Source organism: Dama dama, chromosome 1, assembly GCF_033118175.1.
Source record: "Dama dama isolate Ldn47 chromosome 1, ASM3311817v1, whole genome shotgun sequence".
In the NCBI taxonomy this organism is placed as follows: Eukaryota; Metazoa; Chordata; class Mammalia; order Artiodactyla; family Cervidae; genus Dama; species Dama dama.
In genome coordinates, this window is record NC_083681.1 from 45,922,307 (window position 1) to 45,941,205 (window position 18,899).

General features: G+C 38.9%; 3 protein-coding genes across 3 annotated transcripts in view; 1 reads left to right on the forward strand and 2 right to left on the reverse strand.

Moving 5' to 3' along the window:
* The window catches only part of ZNF215 (zinc finger protein 215), a 92,923-nt gene that overhangs the window by 41,219 nt on the left and 32,805 nt on the right, over positions 1 to 18,899 (reverse strand). The window lies entirely within an intron of this gene.
* Positions 6,102 to 7,049, forward strand: LOC133063443 (olfactory receptor 2D2). The gene has a single exon (XM_061153250.1). The coding sequence runs from the start codon at positions 6,102 to 6,104 to the stop codon at positions 7,047 to 7,049; it is 948 nt and encodes a 315-aa protein (XP_061009233.1).
* Positions 8,224 to 9,364, reverse strand: LOC133050750 (olfactory receptor 10A4). Its single transcript, XM_061135029.1, has one exon. The coding sequence runs from the start codon at positions 9,362 to 9,364 to the stop codon at positions 8,417 to 8,419; it is 948 nt and encodes a 315-aa protein (XP_060991012.1). The 3' UTR covers positions 8,224 to 8,416.

Genomic DNA, 18,899 nt, shown 5'->3' on the forward strand with positions numbered 1-18,899 from the left:
CATTTTTCATGTTCTTCTTAGCCATTTTCTTTGGAGACATGCCTTTTAAGTGCTTTGTGCATTTTTACTTTATTTATTTAGTCCACTTTAAAATTAGGTTGTTTGTTTTTGTCTTAAACTGAATGGGTTCTTTATACATTCTCTGGATGCTAATATATATAGTCATCAGCTATATGGTTTGCAAATATTTTCTCCTATTCTACAGGTTGTCCTTTTTAGTTTCTCGGTTAAAACAGCACAAAGCTCTCCTAATTGAATTCCAGTTGTCTTTTTCTTGATTAAACGTGCAACTGTTTATTGTAAGCTTTTGGTATTTTCCAGAGATAGATGAAGATTTTTTTTTCTGACAGTATTTGCCATTTTTTTCTTTTATATTTCTTTGGTGGAATGGCCCTTTGGGATCCTCTATTTTACTGTTTCACTCTTAAAAATAATTTTGGACAGAACTTTGACTATCTTAGTAATCTTTACAAAGAACCATTTTGGGATTTTGATCATCTTATCATGTTTATATTTTGTTGTCTATTTCATTGATCTCCTCTTTTGAATTTGGATGTGCTCTGCTACTTCACACCTCTGCCCCCAGCAGCTTTAATTAAATGCATCACTTCATTTCTCCTCTCCTGTCTCTCTCCTCTCTCTCACCTCTCTTTCTTTTAATGAGGTGTTACTTACACACAGTAATGTGAACCAATCTTAAGTACAGTTCAAGAACTTTTTACATATGTGTACACCTACATAACAATTATGTAGGTCAGAATGCAGAACATTCACAGATAGCAAAATGTGCCTAGTCAATGCTCCTTCAACAGTAACCATTATTTAGGATTCTGAAAGCAAAGGTTAGGGTTTCCTGTTCTTGTGCTTCAAATAAATGGAACCATGCAGTACAAACTTCGTTGTATGTATGGCTTCTTTTACTGAACATCATGCTGTGAGTTTCATCTGTGTGGTTGTATATAGTCGTAGTTCTTTCTTTTAAAATTATTTAATAGTATTCCAGTGCTTGATTGTACCACAGTATATCTTTTCTGTTGTCTATGGAAATTTATATTGCTTCCACCTGTGGCTATTAAGAATAGACTTATGACATCCTTGTACATATCTTGTGATAAATATAAACATGAATCACATGCTTAGGTTAGTTTTCAAAGATACTTCCTGATGGACTTTTAAAATTCATTGTACCAATTTATGCTCCCATCAGCAATAAAAATTTTTCCACATCCTCAGTCATTTTATGGATTTTTATGAAGCGTTAGTGCTATTTCACTATGGTTTAAATTTATACACTCTGGTGGCTAATTATGCTGTTCATGTGCTTATGAACTGTTTTCTATATTGCAAGCACATATTCAAGTCTTTTACCCATTTTAAAAAACTGGAATTTTCTGACTTTTCTAATCAATTTGTAGAAGTTCTTTATATATTCTGGGCATCATGTCTATAGCTTACCATTAAATTATTAAAATACTGTGTGTGTAAATGAAGAAAGTGTTGTTAAATGTTAATAATTAGAGGATCTAGTTATTTTCTGAGGCATACTACATTTGCATTCTGCAAATTATAAAATTCCTCAAAATCATACACAGACTATGTGATAGACCTGGGGTTGCAACCTGATAATTTTTTCTCCAGAAAACAATACTTAATTGCAAAATACAACACTTCTCCAAAGAGAAGACATGTTAGAAGAACTGGTAATGTGGCTTGTAAATGGAGATGTGGGTGCTTATTCAATGTTATTTTCTGTCCTCCTTATAACCATTTGGGAACCTTTTGAGAGGAATGCAGCTTAGGATCCACCCTAATGGTTCAAATTCTCCTGAGCACTTTAGCGGCTCCAGAGGCTGCTCCTGGTATCCTGGTGTTTAGCTCATTTAAAAGGAACTATTGTTGCACAATATGCCCCCTGATCAATAAGAACTTTGGATAGAGCAGGAGGGCACAGGAGATGTGAGGATTCCCTTTCCTGCTTTGTCCTTGATCTTGACTTCAGAGATTTTACTGAGCAATTTAACTTGATAACACAATACCCCAGTCTCTGCTCTTCTAGTTCTGCAATCAATAGACCTGTAGCAATTTTCCCCTCAACAGTGAGATGTTTTTACTGGCTTTAATATGCTAATATGATCTTTTTTTTTCTCCACTGGATGAAAAAATGCTGATATGATTGTTAGAGGGAGGAAAAGAGAAGGTATGAGTTGAACAAAGGGGATAACTTGGTATATGTTGGGAGTGAACTGGTTTAAATCTCTGCATAGATTTGATTTTTAAAATTCAACTATTAATAATTTTGTCCTAACAGTCTGATTCTTACTGCTAAATCTTCTGGCATAGATCTAGGCAAGGTTTTTTCCGCAGTGAATTTATCTTATCAAACCACAATGACAATGTTAAATTCTTTGTGACGAGGAATTGTGGGTCTCATCTGATGGAAACATAAGCAGAACTTCCATGGGGATTCTTACACTTCTCATGCTTCTGTTGAGCTGGGCTTGGAAGACAGTAAATAGGTATGGGAAGTAGGGACTAGGTGATTTTGAGCCCAAAAGATCTTGGGCTCAGAAAATTAGTATTTTTGTTGTTGTTGTTGTTGGTTCCTATGGATTTCCTCAGTATCCTCTTCCTAAAAGAAATGTCAGATTAGACAATGGCTGGCTCTGTGACCCTATAGTCCTGTTCCACATCCAGTAACACATGTCATGTTTAGAGAATTGAACCTACAATCTTATGTTGAATCTGAGGAAAAGGCAAAATAACACAAGAGAATGATTGACAATAAACATCATTTTCTTACAAAGGCTTCCTGACACTAGGGGCAGATTTGCAGTCACCTGGGGGAACATTTTCTTCTCCATGCTTGCATGGGAGAATAATATGCTTTTAAAAACAAATCAAGAAAGGTCAGAGTGTAGCCCTCTAGTGCTGCACTCCCAGGGTCCATGAGAGCTGCTACCATTTGACAGTTCACACTCATCTCTGACTCCTGCTACTTTGGCTCAGGTCAAATCAATTCCAAAAAGGTGCGATAATTATTTCCATACTAGGATTTATCTTATTTACTCTAAATAAGGATGATTCAGTTGAGGTCCCTGCCCTTGAACATCTTACAGTTTCAGAGAAAGAAAATAATTTCAATATAATTCATTAAGAGTTATGATGCTATAAGTACACTTATGTATCTAGGATAGACTAGTTTGAGAATGTGTTTATCTGTGTGTGTGTCTGTGTTTTGTTGGGAGTGGCTGGGAGTGGGGAGTGGGGAAAAGGTGTGGGTCAGAAAAGAAAATGATCCAAAATAATATTTTTTCCCAAATGGGATCTTGAAAAAAATCTATAGCAGGTGAAGAAGTCATAGAAATTACCAATATCCTGTGACTGCCCATTCAATAAGTTAACCACTGATTGTAGGCATCACTTTGAGCTTTGCAACAAGTGTTTAGTTCTATGCTATCTACCTCTTTGCATCAAAACAGATAGATATTTGCTTACCATTTAATTTTCCCTGAGATCTAGTCACATGATTGATACGGTTGCACTAGTTTCTATTCTGGGAATGATGTGTGGCAGAGAAATAAGTCTAAAGGACCCAAAATGAACTATATCCTGGAGACTAAGAACCTATGAAGTAATAACTTACACTAAATGGGTGACAATTCTAAAAGTATCTATCTTAACATAGCTTGTGTTCTCAAAATTTATTTTTATGTCAGCTATTTTGACAACAGACTCTATTTCCCTTTAGAAGCAATTCTATATCAGTTTGATGTAAGTAATTGTTAGGTGATACAGAATCACTTGGCCCAGTACTTTCATTCATTAAACCACGATATGCTGTGAATCTATGATGTTCTAGGGATGACTATGGAAAAGACCCTGATGTTGGGAGGGATTGGGGGCAGGAGGAGAAGGGGACGGCAGAGGATGAGATGGATGGATGGCATCACCGACTCGATGGACATGAGTTTGAGTAAATTCCAGGAGTTGGTGATGGAGAGGGAGGCCTTTGTTCTGCGATTCATGGGGTTGCAAAGAGTCGGACACGACTGAGTGACTGAGCTGAACTGAACATCCCTAGGGATGAAACGCGACTATAGTTTGGTCCCTCCTATCTGAGTGCCTCTGGGTTTGGGTTTTCTATCTGTATTGCCTTTACTAAGCATGTGCTTGGCCAATAATATTTGCTCACAAATCAGGTAATCGAATATTGCAACAATGTTGAATGCTCAAGGAAAACAATGCTGTCTCTGTGTAGTGGGCTTACCTGTTAATAGAGGGACTATGCTGAGCAAAAACCAATGAGGTTTAAAAATGCAGTGTGTCCTGGGTATGCGGCAGGAAAAATAGCTAGAAAAGTGACTTGAGGTCGATAAGGAAGCCATAAACGACCATCAGGCAGAGATGAGATTGTTCTTGCTAATGTTTTATTTGTTCATTTATTATTTCAATGTTGAATTGAAATCTTTCATCATATTGACCCATCGAGAACCATCTAGGAACCTAAGATTCCATTATCTGAAAACATAGAAAGTAATTATGACTTTTTGAGAAAACTCCTGGGAATTCCTTTAGCCCACAACTTCCTAACTTGAAATTCTTCAATTCCATGAGGGTTCTTCAATTTAGATATAAATGCTACTTCTTTGTGTTTACTTTAACTGAAATTTATTTCTTGTTTGGATGTAGCAGTACCCATGACTTTATCACCAACAGAAATTAGAAGTATTTTAAAATAATATTGAAGTTGTTGAAGTTACCTCAAAATCATATTTAAGCTCATCATTTTGAAACGTAGGTGATTATTAGATCTGCCTAAGTTTTAATGTATTAAAGAGCCACACGTATTATTATGTCACATAGTTTTTTTCCCCAAAACTATTTTGGTAACTGTTTCATTGGTAATCTTATGTATTCTATTTGATGTATGTATTTTTAAATTTATTTTTAATGTGATATATTTTTAAAAATACTTTGAATCACCTTTATCAAAAACAAAAAGGACTGGTAGCCCAAAACTTGCATAGGGTTCTAAACTTCAGTCTTAAGTAAATTTCTTTCCTTTCTATTTTGCAACAGCTCCACAAAAAAATTTATTATTGTTCCCACATTATTGCAAGTCTCTCTAGGCTTTCTAAACAACTCTACTAAAAACTCTGTGGTCAAATCATTTTTACTTACTTCATGAAACATGATTTATTGAATACAGTTCTATGCTATGTCTTTTAAAGAACACAAAAATGAAAAAGACATAGACACAGTTATCAAAGGAGTTTTTAGTCTCTGAGAAGAGTAGAAATATAATGCAAGACATGATAATGCAATAATAGGCAAGAGATGATGGACTGGAAGTGGTGGATTAGTGCTGTTTAATCTGAACAAAACCAGACAGGGTGCTGGCTTAAAATGGATATTATGTTATAATGGTGTTTTGGAAGTTCACTGATGGCTAAGATTTTTATTCAGGAGCTCCAGTTGAAGTGGGGGACAGGATTGTCAGAAAGATTATAGTACACGCAGAGTTATCCCTTGGTTTCCTAGCTCTTTCAAAATAGGTTATTTTGTCCAAGGAAAAAATATCAATTCTACAAGGTATTTTGGTTCTTTTTCTTTTCTTTTTTTTTTTTTTCAGCAAAGAAACAATAGGAAGATTTGTATGTTTGAAAAACTAAAAAAAAGTATCTACATCATCATGAGATAGGGGAGGTATCACAACAGCAAAGTAAGACTCAAATGTTTTTGCTGATAATACAGAGAAATTAAATTTCATGACTTTACAGGTGAATTCAATCTATTGTTTTTATCATTAGAAGTATGATGTTCAGATAGAGAAGATGATGAAGATGATTCTTTTGATCTACCATATGTTTGTCAGATGACACTAGAAATGAATGTACCGTGTTATGAAGTATTAAGTTTTGCAACATTGAAAACATTCCAAAAAAGCAGTATAGTCATCTTCTAACAGCCTAATAAAGGGGATTCTTAAAATGGTTGGTATGACTGGGGGCAATTTCTAAGCCTTCCAGCTCTGAATTGTATAATCTTATAGGCTATACCCACCTATATATACTGTAGAGTGACTTCACACTGATAAAACCATGAGACAGACAAATCAGACGCAGGTGACAGAATTCCTCCTTCTGGGACTCTCTGATGACCAACGCACCCAAGAGCTGCTTTTCACCTTATTCCTAGGTGTCTACCTGGCCACCGTGCTTGGAAATCTGCTTCTCATGTTCCTTATTCAGGCTGACTCTCAGCTTCACACACCCATGTATTTTCTTCTCTGCAATCTGTCTCTGGCTGACCTCTGTTTCTCTACCAACATCGTTCCTCAAGCCCTAGCCCACCTGCTCTCCAGAAAGAAAGTGATTTCATTCACACGCTGTGCAGCTCAGCTTCTGCTATTCCTCGTTTTCGGGTGTACACAGTGTGCCCTGTTGGCGGTGATGGCCTGTGATCGACAGGTGGCTATCTGCAACCCTCTGCATTACCCTAGCACCATGACTTGGAGAGTGTGCATCCAGCTGGCTGCAGGATCATGGACCAGTGGCATTCTGGTGTCTGTGGTGGACACTGCCTTCACACTAAGGCTGCCCTACCAAGGCAGCAATAATATTGCTCATTTCTTTTGTGAGGCCCCTGCAATGTTGATCCTGGCATCCACAGACACCCACACTTCAGAGATGGTCATTTTCCTCATGGGGGTTGTGATTCTCCTCATACCGGTTTCTCTAATCCTGGTATCCTATGGCCGCATCATAGTGACTGTGGTCAGGATGAGGTCAGCTGAGGGCAAGCTCAAGGCATTCTCAACCTGTAGCTCCCATCTCGTGGTGGTCATCCTTTTTTATGGGTCAGGAATTGTCACCTACATGACACCAAAGTCTTACAAAGAACAGGAAAAGCTGGTATCTGTGTTCTATGCAATGGTGACCCCCATGCTTAATCCCCTCATCTACAGCCTGAGGAACAAGGATGTGAAGGGAGCTCTGAGGAAAGTAGCCACAAGGAATTTCCCATGCAGGTTTGGAGTTTTCCACTGACACCGAGAACCTCCTGGTTGTCTGCTTCTAAGACTGGCTGAGTAGGTGCCTCTGCAAGACTGGAATATGGTAACTTTCATCCTTGGTACTTGTCTGTGGACCCACATGCCATCCTTTACCCAGCACTCCCTCTGTAGAAGAAGGAGGACAATAATTCATGGAGTATTAGGAAGGATGCTCTGCTTCCTTCTGGTTGGTCTTTAAAAAAAAAATCACCCAAGAAACACTCCCATTTTATATCAATAAATATATCAATGAATTATCAATAAATTCTTATGAATACTTTGCACAAAGCTACGGTGCCCATGTCCCAAGTCTGCTCTTTGCCAAGAGTCTAGAATTGAAATATGTCACTGACAAAGTCATAAAGGGGCAGCAAAATTTGTTGAGGGATATGCAAGCTTAAGAAGGACAGTTGATTCCATCCAATCATAATGATATCACCCCCCCAAAAATCTAGAAACAAAAAATCTTTGGATTATTCATAGTAGTTTCCATAATCTGTCAACATCTACTTAACTTGGGATTCTTTTACACCCTTTCTGTCAAGTAACTCCCATATCCAAGGTGGATAGTTTGAGATTAAGGCAGTTTTCCATGTAGTGAATTAGTTTTCCCCATATGAGGCACAGACCAATTATGGTAGCAGAGGAAGTCCTCAAATCATACCCTTCTAAACATGGGTACTTTACAAGCAAATGGAGGATTTAAAGCATCATTTTATTTTCTCTCTTTCTCACTAGAATAAAAATTCCATGAGGCAAGAAATTTGTTTTATTCACCCATGTGTCTTCAGGGTCTAAATAAGGTCTGACATATGCTGAATAAAAATTTGTTGACATTTTGAGTTCTTAAATTTTTGAAAGTTTGATTCTAAACCCAAAGGTTTTGAAAAAAAAACTGAGTGAAAGAATTAAGCAAACTCTACTATTTATTATCACAATTATCATTAATTTATCTCCTAAACAGAAAGATCTTTGAAAGTTACTGGTGGAATTTTTGGACATACAAAAGAAAACAAAGCAGAAAATTATACAGTGACATGAAGAAGTTCAAGAAAATTAAAGCAAATAAGAAATGACAAAAAGTAATGAAGTTGTCAACCATCAGACTGCTAATCTGTGTAAACTAATATAGCATCCTCAGAGACATCGGTACCCCAGACCCAGAGAATACTGGGCCTACTGAAGTTCTTTATTGCATCCCTCATGTTCTTTCATTCATTAACGGATCCCAGTGGAAAGTCCAAAGTCCCAGTGTGTATACTGTGGCTCTTGGAAAGAATAGAAACCAAAGACATATTTGAGGACCTTGCTTTTCTTTCCTTTGTCTATGTGTTCTATCCCCTCAGTTTCCATCTAAGTCAGTCATAGTTTCTGAAAGCCCAGGGTCCTGCGGAGGGCCCGCCTTAGTGCAGCCTTTACTTCACTATTCCTCAAGCTGTAGATGATGGGGTTCAACATGGGAGTCACCACGGTGTAGGAGAGTGACAACAGCTTCTTGCTCTCAGGAGAGTTGCTGGACCGGGGTCGAAAGTATGTGAGGATGGCAGTGCTGTAGAAGAGGGAGACAACCAGCAGGTGGGAGGAGCAGGTGGAGAAGGCCTTGTGCTTCCCCTCGGCTGAGGGCATCCTGAAGATAGTGGAGAGGATGCGGACATAGGATGCCAGGATCAACAAGAAAGGGAAGAGGATGAATAGGACAGTAGCTGTTAGAGCTTCCAGTTCAAACAGAGAGGTATCAGCACAGGCCAGTGCGATCACAGGGGGGCTGTCACAGAAGAAGTGGTTCACCCTGTTGGGGCCACAAAAAGGGAAGCTGAAAATCCATGTGGTTTGCACAGTAGCCACTGGGAATCCTGAGAACCAGGAGGCAGCTGCCAGCTGGCCACAGGCTCTGCGACCCATGATGACTGGATAGCGCAAAGGGTCACAGATGGCCATGTAGCGGTCATATGCCATGGTGGCCAGCAGGCAGCACTCAGCAGCTCCGAAGAAGAAGAAGAAGTACATCTGGGTAGCACAGCCAAGGAAGGAGATGGTTGTGTCCTGGATGATCAGGGTCCCCAGCATCTTGGGCACAATAACCAAGTTGAAACCTATCTCCAGGAAAGACAAGTTCCTGAGGAAGAAGTACATAGGACTTTGGAGGGCAGAGTCAGCTGTAGTAACCAGGATTATGAGGACATTTCCCATCAGGGTAACAAGGTAAATGGTCAAAAAAAGGAGAAACAACAGAGCTTGTAGCTGAGAGGACAGGGATGAGAAGCTCACAAGAACAAACTCACTGACAACTGTCCAGTTTCCCAACATCATTCCTCTGCTCAGGATTTCATTGGACATTCACACTCCGGGAAGGTGGCAGTCTCCATATGCTATTTAGACTCTATTACACCCTTAGAAAGGGAAATTCTCATGGCCTCATTCTTCATCCTCTTGTTATTATTGTTGAAGCTCAAACAGCTATACTTTCCAATGTTAAAAACAAGTCTGACTATGGGATTCACTTTTTTTTTTCTAAGAATATCAACAATTTTTTTTTTTTTTCAGACTGAACTGAGGCATACCATGTATATCTATACATGTCCTGACTTTTCTTTACTCAATAGAGGATGGCCAAAGTCACAGCTTCATTTTTGTGCTTCTATCCTATCTCTCTTCAACAGTCAGTAGTGCCAAAATAGAAGCCAGGCCAACCATTTCTGAAGAGAAGGGTCTTAATGCACAGAAATGTGGTGAGGGCGTGTTTTCTGCAAAATGAAGGAGGGAAGGAGAAAGTCAAGGAAAGTGAGTTACCATTACCAATGATCCCTCAGGAGGAAACCTGAATGAGTCCCAGTTTGGAGCAGCTCATACTTGGGAAGAGTTCAGTATACTGGAGTGATCATTTCTAAACTCAGACAATTGTAGTTTAAACAAGATGAATAATATAGGACCTAAGGCTTATCTTAATCACAGGACTAAATACCCTGCATGTGGCTATATGTGATCAGACAAAGAGAACATAGACTCAAAATACTGTCAGACCATAGGGAGCATCCAGGTATGTTATGTATAAACCCTTTCATTAGCTTCTACTGGTCATCTTGTGTCTTGACTCTCAGGAAACATGAAACAAATTTTACACATTAATAAAGACCAAATCAAGTGTACAAGTGTGACTAATAATGTGAAATCCTGTGAAAAAGAATCAGACGGTTTCACCATTGTATCAATAACTAAACTTCAAAATTGGAACTCTGAAAGTTTTTTTGATGGCTACAAAATTAAATGAAGGAATAAATCTAAAGCACGTAGCATGGTGACTGGCCTATAACACACACTCAGTGAATGCTAATTATTACAATTATAATGATTTAAAACTAGATCTACCTCTAAAATCTACTTCTCATATAATCTATTGCCCAAAATCACTGTAGCCTTTTATTTTCAATCCCTAAAAGAAAAAAATAATTTATTCCATAAATATTGATTATCTTTAGTGTGCCAGAGATTGCTCTAGATATTGAAAATAATATACTAGTAAATAAAGCAAACAAAAATCTCCACCCTCATATAACTCACTTTTTAACAGGAAATGTGGGTTATATTAAGTTATATGAATAGAATGTTTATTATGTTAGATGATGAGAAGAATAAAGCAGTGGAGAAGACAGGATTTAGGGTGTGGGGTGTGGCACAGAAGGTCTCATTGAGAAGATGATTTTTGAGTAAAGTCCTGAGCAGGTGCAAGACATGAAGACAAGGTGGTGAAAGACAGAGGGAGGTAAAGAGCAAAAATAGTGAGAAAGAGTCTTTTAAAAATTTTTTCCTGATTCCTATTCATTTAAAAAATCTCAAGCTGGGCATCACTTACTTTATAGAAACTTTTTTGAAATATTATTTATTTTCATAGTAAAAATGAACATTTATTGGGCACCAAGTCAATACTAGACAGTACTACGAGTGTTTTGCAAGTGTTATGGTTTTTTCACAACTACCAGAAGCTGTAGGAACTATTACTAGTTTCACTTTACATCCAAGGAGTCTGAGGCCCAGAGAAGGGAGTAATTTTCCTAAAGTTAGGCAGCCAGCAAGTGTTGGCATCTGACTCCAAACCATGGGCTTGCCTGTTAGGTGGCACTTTCACCCCCTCTCTGAGAATGGAAATGAATTTGAACTCAGAGGTGAGACTAAGCTGGAGCACTCGGCATAGGATGGTAGCAAAGGAGAAAAGAAGCAAGATTACTTCAAGGAGGGCAGAACATTTTAAGGTGTTAGCACCACTGCAGACCTGAAATACCTCTTTCACAGCCTTATCTTAGAATAATCGGGATTGGGAATACATGTAAATCCATGGCTGATTCATATCAATGTATGACAAAACCCACTGGAAAAAAATAATAATAATAATAAAAATTAAAAAAAAAAAAAAAAGAATAATCATGAATATATGTCTCCATCTCATATTCTAGGGGGTAGATTCCTTGAGAGCAGAAATTGTGTTATTCAACTTTTTATCCCAACACCTTGCAAGGCAGATACCCAGTAATTTGTTATTAATTGAAGAATGAAGAAGATATGAAAATAATTAGGGAAATGCCTATATGGCAGTGTGTAGGCACAGTGAGCCACATTCATAAGGAATTTAGACACAAAAGACTGCATCCAGCAACAGTACAGCCTTAGGTGTAAAGACTGGTGAGGCATATCTTCCTCCTGCCCAACCTCGCCACCCCCTCCTCCCCACTTTCATCTACCTCATTTCAGGAAGTGATGCCACCTGGCTGTGTCCCCAGGAACTGGGTTAAAAATTCTTCATTCATCCCCCAAACTTGATTATTTGTCTTCCTAAACACTGATTCAACATCACCTTCTCCATCTCTATCACCATGGCTTTAGGTTCTGGCTCTTATTTCCCCTGGCCTAGAATCTTATAGGAACCCGACTCTATCTCATTCTCTTCGATCCATTCTTGACTTGTATGTGATCTGACAGCGGCTCGAACAAAGTTATTTACCTGCTAACTCTCTTTCAGTCACTCCTTACTGTTCTTGGAGTAAGTAAAATTCTTAAAAGGTCTTTTTCTCTGATTTCTGCTTATTTTTCCAGTTTGAAACCCCCTACAGAGCTGATGCTCTAGTCACACCAAAATACTTTCTGTTCTGTGCACACATGGTTTTCTCTCACCTCTCCTTGCCTTTCTGCCTGTGGCTCTCTACTCTGGGGACCTCTTCCTGCAACTATGTATAACTTTCTGCTAATTTTTCAAGTCTCAGTGGAAACACCACTTTCTGTGTGAAGTTTCCCTGTCCTCCCTTGGACAGATCAAGGGATTATTCTTTTAGTCTTTTAACACTTGATGTAAACTGTTATTAGAGCATCTTTATAATTGTGCATGTGTGCATCTATTTATGTTATATAATTATTAACATCATGAGGACAAATATTTTCATTTGCCATTGTATCTTTTGCCACTAGCAGAGTTCTTAACTCTAAGTGCTTAATAATTAATGTAGCCTAAGGTTTAACTTTTTTCAAAGCAGGTTGATGATACTATTGGATCTCTAGGTGAACCAATAGTTATATAAGGCCGGTGTGTGTGTGTGTGTGTGTGTTTCCTAGCTGACAGATTAGATTTTATCTTCCAAGTTATATTTGTTTTGTTCATTTTTATTTTTGCTGTGTACTGAGAAGACATTTTTAAAGTTTTACTCCATTATAACAGCATTGCATTACTTAGTGTGCCATAAAAGTCTGATTCACTCACATATTTAATCAAAATATTTCTTAGGACAGAGCCAAGACTCTAGGGCACATAACTTAAGGCTTATTCCCAAATGGTTGGAAACTAATTTTTAATCTCTACTTTTTAAACAAATAGCAAAGCTACTTTATATTTTCATCAGTGACTTTAAATCATTTCGGACATGGTTGGGTATAAATAAACATAGTTATATGTACTCTCATCTGGAATGCATCTCTTTAAAATAGTAACAAAGTCTCATAAAAATTTCATCAAATGCCTTAGGTGAAACACAGGTAAACCGTATAAATACTTATTTTTTAACCCAAAGTTGAATGTCAAGTTCCTAGTAAAACCTTTTCTGATCATTCCCACACCTGACTGGATGTAACTAATTACTCTTTCCCTGTGTTCCTCCAGGATTTTAAAATACTCTTATTATAATAATGGCTTTGTGTCACAATTATATGTGTCCTTGCCTGCAAATTGTACACTTCTTTAAGCCACACACCAAAATGTATCCATCACTATATCCACATTACATTATCTAGTACCCACAAAGTAACAGTAAATGTTTGCTGAATGAGTAGTTAGCATTTATCTTAATGCCATCAATTAATTGGCTTAATATCTTGGGGTCACCTGGTGGCTAAGATGGTAAAGAATCTGCCTGCAATGGGGAGACCTGGGTTTAATCCCTAGGTTGGGAAGATCCCCTGGATAAGGGAATGGCAACCCACTCCAGTGTTCTTGCCTGGAGAATCCCATGAACAGAGGAGCCTGGCAGTCTACAATCCATAAGTTTGCAAAGAGTCCAAAGACTGAGCAACTGAACATGTCCATGTGCACTAATAACTTAAAAAGTTAATGGAGCTCTCTGTCATGAAATTCTCAGGGATTCAATGATGGATTAAACTCATCACTATCTTTTTTGGTATTTGTAAAAATCCTTTTAACAATGTTTTAAATTATTAGCTGGTAAGAGATATGGTGTGGGGGTGTGATCACTCACCTAGAGCCAGACATCTTGGAATGTGAAGTCAAATGGACCTTAGGAAGCATCACTACAAACAAAGCCAGTGGAGGTGATGGAATTCGAGTTGAGCTATTTCAAATCCTGAAAGATGATGCTGTTAAGGTGCTGCACTCAGTATGCCAGCAAATTTGGAAAACTCAGCAGTGGCCACAGGACTGGAAACGGTCAGTTTTCATCCCAACCCCAAAGAAAGGCAATGCCAAAGAAAGTTCAAACCACTGAACAATTGCACTCATCTCACACACTAGCAAAGTAATGCTCAAAATTCTCCAAGTCAGGCTTCAACAGCACGTGAACCAAGAACTTCCAGGTGTTCAAGCTGGATTTAGAAAAGGCAGAGGAACCAGAGATCAAATTTCCAACATCCATTGGATAGAAAAAGCAAGAGAGTTCCAGAGAAACGTCTACTTCTGCTATACTGACTACGCCAAAGTGTTTGACCCTGTGGATCACAGAAAACTGTGGAAAATTCTTAAAGAGACAGCAATACCAGGCCACCTTACCTGCCTCCTGAGAAATCTATATACAGGTCAAGAAGCAACAGTTAGAACCAGACATGGAAGAACGGACTGGTTCCAAATTGGGAAAGGAGTACGTAAAGGCTGTATATTATCACTCTGCTTATTTAACTTACATGGATAGTACATCATGCGAAACGCCAGGCTGGATGAAACATACGCTAGAATCGACACTGCCAGGAGAAATATCAATAGCCTCAGATATAGAGATTACACCACCCTTATGACAGAAGGCAAAGAGAAACTAAAGAGCCTCTTGATGGAAATGAAAGAAGAGAGTGAAAAAACTGGCTTAAAACTCAACATTCAGAAAATGAAGATCATGGATCCAGCCCCATCACTCCCTGGCACATAGATGGGAAAACAATGGAAACAATGACAGACTTTATTTTCTTGGACTCCAAAATCACTTCAGATGGTGACTGCAGCCATGAAATTATAAGAAGCTTGCTCCTTGGAAGAAAATCTATGACCAACCTAGACAGTATATTAAAAAGCAGAGATATTACTTTGCCAACAAAGGTCTGTCTAGTCAAAGCTATGGTTTTTCCAGTAGTCATGTAAGGATGTGAGAGTTGGACCATAAAGAAAGCTGAGCATTGAAAAATTGATTCTTTTGAACTGTGGTGTTGGAGAAGACTCAAGAGTTTCTTGGACTGCAAGGAGATCAAACCAGTCAATTTTAAAGGAAATCAGTCCTTACAGGACTGATGCTGAAGCTGAAGCTCCATACGTTAGTCACCTGATGAGAAGAACCGAGTCAATTGGAAAAGACCCTAATGCTGGGAAGGATTGAAGGCAGGAAGAGAAGGGGACGACAGCGGGTGAGATGGTTGGATGGTATCACCGACTCAATGGACATGAGTTTGAGCAAGCTCTGGGAGTTGGTGATGGACAAGGAAACTTGGTGTGCTGCAGTCCATGGGGTCGTGAAGAGTCTGACACAACTGAGCAACTGAACTGAACTGAAGAGATATGGAAATAAATGTAAAATTATAAAACATTTGAATTATTAGTCATTATTATTATTGATATTATATATAATATGTGTGTTAGTCAGTTGTGTCTGACTCTTTGTAACTCCATGGACTGTAGTCCTCCAGGCTCCTCTCTCGATGGAATTCTCCAGGCAAGAATATTGGAGTGGGTAACCATTCCCTTCTCCAGGGGATCTTTCCAACCCAGGGATTGAACCCAGGTCTTCCACTCTGCAGGCAGACTCTTTATCAGCTGAGCCACCAGAGAAGCCCAAGAATACTGGAGTGGGTAGCCTATCCCTTCTCCAGCGGATCTTCCTGTCCCAGGAATTGAACCAGGGTCTCCTGCATTGCAGGTGGATTCTTTACCAGCTGAGCTACCAGAGAAGCCCATTAAATAATTTATATATACATGTATAAAAAATATATATAATTTATATATACATATATAAAAATATACACTACAGTTTCTATAGTTACAAGAAGCCTCTAAATCCAAACTTTTGGTAAAGCAGTGTTAGGCAGATAGAAAGCAATCCAATGAGGTTTGGCCAAGTTGTATGACAGTTGAAACCAGAGGAATACTGCTGCAAACAGTTTGAGAATTTCCTGATGACACTACTTAGACACTAGATAGTATGTGACAAGTCCAGAAAAGAAAATGTTCTCGGGCTCCAAATTCAGAAGCTATCGAAAAGAATTTCTGAACACTTAGTTAATGAAGCTGAGGGAACTTACATATGCATAACAGTAGTTTTTATGACTTTTAAAGCAGAGGAGCTCCTTCCCTTTTCTATCAAACCAAGTCTTTCAGAACTCTCAAGACTTGAGTTGAATGAGGATGAACTAGGGCAGGGACCAGAGCTAAAAGACCCATTTGCTTGGCTTTCACTTTTCTCCTGGCCACTGAAATGGCCCCCTCATGCCTCTTCTTAGGACCCTGGGGCTGCACGAAACACAATAGGAAAGCAGGAGTCCTGGCTTTGTGTCTGCCTCCCTCCCACAGTTTTCAGTCATGTATTCCGTCATTTGCCTTGATCTTTCTCTATCAGTTCAGTTCAGTTCAGTCACTCAGTCGTGTCCAACTCTTTGCGACCCCTATGAACCACAGCATGCCAGGCCTCCCTGTCCATCACCAACTCCTGGAGTCCACCCAAGCCCATGTCCATTGAGTCGGTGATGCCATCCAGCCATCTTATCCTGGTCATCCACTTGTCTTCCTGCCCTCAATCTTTCCCAGCATCAGGGTCTTTTCAAATGAGTCAGCTTTTTGCATCAGGTAGCCAAAGTATTGGAGTTTCAGCTTCAAAATCAGTCCTACCAATGAACACCCAGGACTGATTTCTTTTAGGATAGACTGACTGGTTGGATCTCCTTGCAGTCCAAGGGACTCTCAAGAGTCTTTTCCAACACCACAGTTCAAAAGTATCGATTCTTCAATGCTTAGCTTTCTTTATGGTTCAACTCTCACATCCATACATGACCACTGGATAAACCATAGCCTTGACTAGACGTACTTTTTTTGACAAAGTAATGTCTCTGCTTTTTAATATGCTGTCTAGGTTGGTCATAACTTTCTTTCTTTTGACCTAGACTTCCTTCTCTTTCTCTTTCATGTCTTTCACCTTTCTCTTCTGTTTTTAATATTGTTTTCTCCCTGAAAGTAAGAAAGGGGTGATAGAGGGGAAGAGAGTCCCTTTCCTAGGGGAAGAGGACATTATGAAGAAACTTGAAATCCTATTCCTCTCAGTTGAGGTTGTGTGACCAGCTATGTCCCTATCCAGATTGTCTCCTTTCAGGGATGACATCTTGGAGATTCTATGTTTTGTTTCAACAAGGAAGAACTAGTTAACACACCTAAGAGAACTTTGTGAAACTACCACACATGTGGTAGTTTGAGACCACATAGTTATCATGGCAATGATCTGGGGGGAGCTAAAGTTCCAGTTATTGTTTGTTTTAGATGTGAGACACAAAGCTACTGACATGACATTTTTTAAGTTATGTTTCTTTCCAACTATAAAATGTCAGTTATTATAAATGCCCTACCCACCTGACAGGGTGGTTGTGGGTATGAAATGAGATGATTCATGTGCAAACACTTTGAACAGTCTAAAGCACAATACACATTTTATCACTGTTATCTATTCTTTAGCAGATTCCCTTTGTCCTACTTCTTTTGTCAAATTCTATAAAACCCCATGTGTTTTACTTGAGATTTCTGATCACCTTTCTTATCTCTCAGAAATGTGTCAAAATGGACACCTTTCTTGATGGTGAGCCATCATCCTCTTTACAGGAGATTTCAAGTTTGTGCCCTGCCTTCTCATCCTTCACTTACCTCCTGTGAGAGGTTTGTCTGTTTCACGTTGAAGAGAAGCCCTGGTTTGTGTCAGTCGCTCTAGAACAGCTTTGGATTATGTCTGAATGGGTGACATCAGGGGAGTTCTAAATTGTGGTGATGTCTGTGCAAGCCACTTCAGAAAAGTCCTGTGCTATGTCTGTACCAGTCATTCCAAAGACACTCTGGCTTGCGCTTGTCCTGGTCCACACTGCTGGTGAAGTCGGGTTTGCCTTGTCACATTCTCAAAGAAGCTTTGTCCCGGTGTCTTGGACACTGCGGGTAGCTACGAGGGGCCAGCAGCTGTAAATCAGTCTGAGCTGGGCAGCGTTAGTCACTCCAGAGAAGCTCTGGGCTGGGCTTGTGCCATTCACTCTAGGGGATTCCAGGCTGGGTCTCAGGGCTCCCTGGTCCCTGCTGTTTACTCTTGGAAGTGACTTCCCCCAATACTTCCTCTTCTTCAGGAGAAATCATAGGTTCACTTTCTGACAGGTATGAGATTTGAGGGGTTCCCAAGAGTACAAAATCTCATGAAGATTCTGCATGAAACCTTCCTTGGAGGAAGGTTTTTACTGCAGCTTCAACTTCTCCTGCACTTGTGAGGCTACAAGAGAAAAGGAACAAAACTCAGTGGTCTGTCTATTCTCCAAGGTTTCCACCAGACAGAGACTAGAGGAGCATACCAGTATTCTTTATTTTTTTTTTCCAGATTCATTGAGATATAATTGACATAAAACATTGTGTAAGTTTAAGGTGTATAATGTGATGATTTGATACATGTGTATATTGTGAAATGAGTATAATAGAGTTAGTTAAGAGGTCCATTACTTCATATAATTAGCTGTATATTTATGTGTGTATGGTGAAAATATTTAAGATCTTCTCTCTTAGCAACTTTCAAGTATATAACACAGTATTGTTAACTAGAGTAACTATGTGGTACCTTTGATCCCCAGAACTTAATTATTTAAAACTGACTTTGTACCATTTGACCAACCTCAACATACCCAGGTCTTGGCAACCATCATTCTTATCTCTGTTTCTTTGAGTTCAGTATTTTCAGATTCCACATATAAGTGAAATCATACAATATTTGCTTTTTCGGTCTGAATTATCTCACTTAGCATAATGCTGTCAAGTTCCATTCATAATGTCGCAAGAAGCAAGATTTCCTTCTTTTTTTTTTTACAGCTGATTAATATTGCATTGCATATATGTATACATATGCCAATTTTCTTTATCCATTCGTGTTGA

What these genes read in the sequence shown, in the direction of transcription:
- LOC133063443 (XM_061153250.1), top strand. Translation starts at nt 6,102, where the DNA reads ATGAGACAGACAAATCAGACGCAGGTGACAGAATTCCTCCTTCTGGGA.
- LOC133050750 (XM_061135029.1), bottom strand. Translation starts at nt 9,364, where the DNA reads ATGATGTTGGGAAACTGGACAGTTGTCAGTGAGTTTGTTCTTGTGAGC.